This window comes from Octopus bimaculoides, chromosome 30 (genome assembly GCF_046866305.1).
Source record: "Octopus bimaculoides isolate indiv1 chromosome 30, ASM4686630v1, whole genome shotgun sequence".
Taxonomy (NCBI): Eukaryota; Metazoa; Mollusca; class Cephalopoda; order Octopoda; family Octopodidae; genus Octopus; species Octopus bimaculoides.
In genome coordinates, this window is record NC_142957.1 from 11,830,053 (window position 1) to 11,832,552 (window position 2,500).

Sequence of the window (2,500 nt, forward strand, 5' to 3'; positions counted from 1 at the left end):
GGGTATTCTGCGTATTCTGGGACCTCTGGATGCCCATCTTTGAGACAAATGGCTCCCGATGCCTCTGCTGACCATTATAGGACTCTGCTACCCAATCCCTCAAGAGCAACACCTACACATGGAGGGTCGGACCCTGATGTAGGAGTAGATAACCCTAAATATTCTACAAACTATGGAAAATCCTCCCCAGTTGACCACACTTACGAGGAACCAAATTCACATTTCGGTTTAAATGATGTCATCGTGTAAATAAACAATCCACTCATGTATGTTGAAAACTATGTGTGTGTATATATATATATATATATATATATATATATATCTGTATGTATGTATATATACACATACACACACACACATATATGTGTCTGTGTACGTTTATATACATATATATACATATATGTATATAGAAAAAGAACACAAATGAGTTCACTACAGCTGTTTCAAGCGTGTTTTTTATTGATGAATAATTCAATTTCATTGCAAAAAAAAGCAAACGTTTTCTTCAGATGAAGTAAAATTTAAAATTAACTCTGTATATAGATTGTATATATATATATATATATATATATATATATATATATAATAAAAACGTATAGTAAATAAACAAACGACATAACATTTACTGAGTGTAAAACTGGACGGGAGACAAACACAGAGGATCTCTAATTATATATACAGATATATATATATATATATGTACACATATAGACAGATATAGTTAAACATGCATTTTTATATGCATACATATATATATATATATATATATATATATATATATATATATATATCTAAAGTCATAAATGACAGAGAGATGTTTACCTTACCCTCAATAGACATTATGTCGTCTGTTTATTTACTATACATTTTTATTAAGTAATGGAACGCAACACACATCGATATATATATATATATAATATAAATAATATATATATGCATATATATATATATATATATGCTTCTTTCCATATATGTTATATATGTAATATATATATATATATATATATATATATATATATGCTTCTTTCCATATATGTTATATATGTAATATATATATATATATATATATATATATATATATATATATATATATGTCTGTGTGTGTGTGCATATATATATATATATATATATATATATATGTATATATGTATGTATATATATATATATATATATATACATACACCTGCACAAAAAATATCCAGTGTTCCATAATTAAGGCAGCAATTCCTGTTTTGTATATATATATATATATATATATAGCGTCATACTAATATATCCTTTTGTTATTTACACCACCTGTCCTCGTCTGTTGTTATTATTTGTATATTCTCCCATATATATATATATATATAATATAAACTAATCTAATATATATATTTCTATGCATTATGTATAATGATATAAAGGCATATATTATATATACGTCTCTATGTTATATACCACAAGCAAACATTCATGTAATGGCTTTACACTCATCAGGCAATCACTCACTCACAGGAACTGTATAGTGATGATGGACTTATGGCTATGCTGTATAACTTTTATTAACCAAACAGAAAACTAACAGGATTTACTATATTTTGTGTAACTTTGTAATTGACCTAATGTCATCTTTATCAGAACATTGATAAACGGTATTGTGTTGTTGCTGTTATTATTAGGAAGAATGATAAAGCAAGATATACGCTTGTGTCACATTGGAAAGCCATATTGCAGGTTCAATCCTCAGTTGATCTTTTACTTTTTACAATAGTTGGTCTGTGGTCATACTGGGGAACTATTTTGAAGGGTTTCAATCAAATAAATTGACCTATGCGCTTATTTTTTTTAAAATCTGGTACTTATTCTATTAGTCCTGTTTCCTGAACTGCTAAGTTATAAAGATATAAATGCACCAACACCAGTTGACAAGCAGTAGGGGTGAAGCAAACACATATACAAGGACAGACAGACGGGTACTCGCACACACATATATATGTATGCGTATATATATGTGTAAGTGTGTATGTTTGTTTATATGTGTGTGTGTGTCAGTGTTCCAGTTTGGAACACCCTCAGCATCAGTTGTCAAGCACTGGGGCAGTGGGGGACAAACACAGACACACATACACACATATATGTACATATATACACGACGGGCTTCTTTCAGTTTCCGTCTACCAAATCCACTCACAAGGCTTTGGTTGGCTTGAGGCTATAATTGAAGACACTTGCCCAAGGTGCCATGCAGTGAGACTGAACCCGGAACCATGTGGTTGGTAAGCAAGCTACTTACCACACAGCCACTCACACACACACACACACACACACACACACACATATATATATATATATATATATATATACACACACACACATGATGGGCTCCTTTCAAACTTCTTATGACACAAGCTAAATAAGAATGTGCACAGTGTATCTAGGGCTCTATTCTCCAATGTGTTTTTCCTTTTCATTTTTTCTTTTCTTACATAGTGTGATTTGAGAGAATTTGACTGTTATT

At 30.2% G+C, this 2,500-nt stretch overlaps 1 protein-coding gene and 1 long non-coding RNA gene across 4 annotated transcripts in view; one reads left to right on the forward strand and one right to left on the reverse strand.

Moving 5' to 3' along the window:
- LOC106871699 (protocadherin-11 X-linked) overlaps positions 1 to 546 on the forward strand; it is an 86,414-nt gene extending 85,868 nt beyond the window's left edge. For all 3 annotated transcript variants that reach the window (XM_089345778.1, XM_089345779.1, XM_089345780.1), the window contains exon 4: positions 1 to 546. This exon is cut by the window's left edge and continues 599 nt beyond it. In XM_089345778.1, the coding sequence (XP_089201904.1) occupies positions 1 to 249 (249 nt within the window). In that variant the 3' untranslated portion in view covers positions 250 to 546.
- The window catches only part of LOC149130204 (uncharacterized), a 300,717-nt gene that overhangs the window by 270,638 nt on the left and 27,579 nt on the right, over positions 1 to 2,500 (reverse strand). The window lies entirely within an intron of this gene.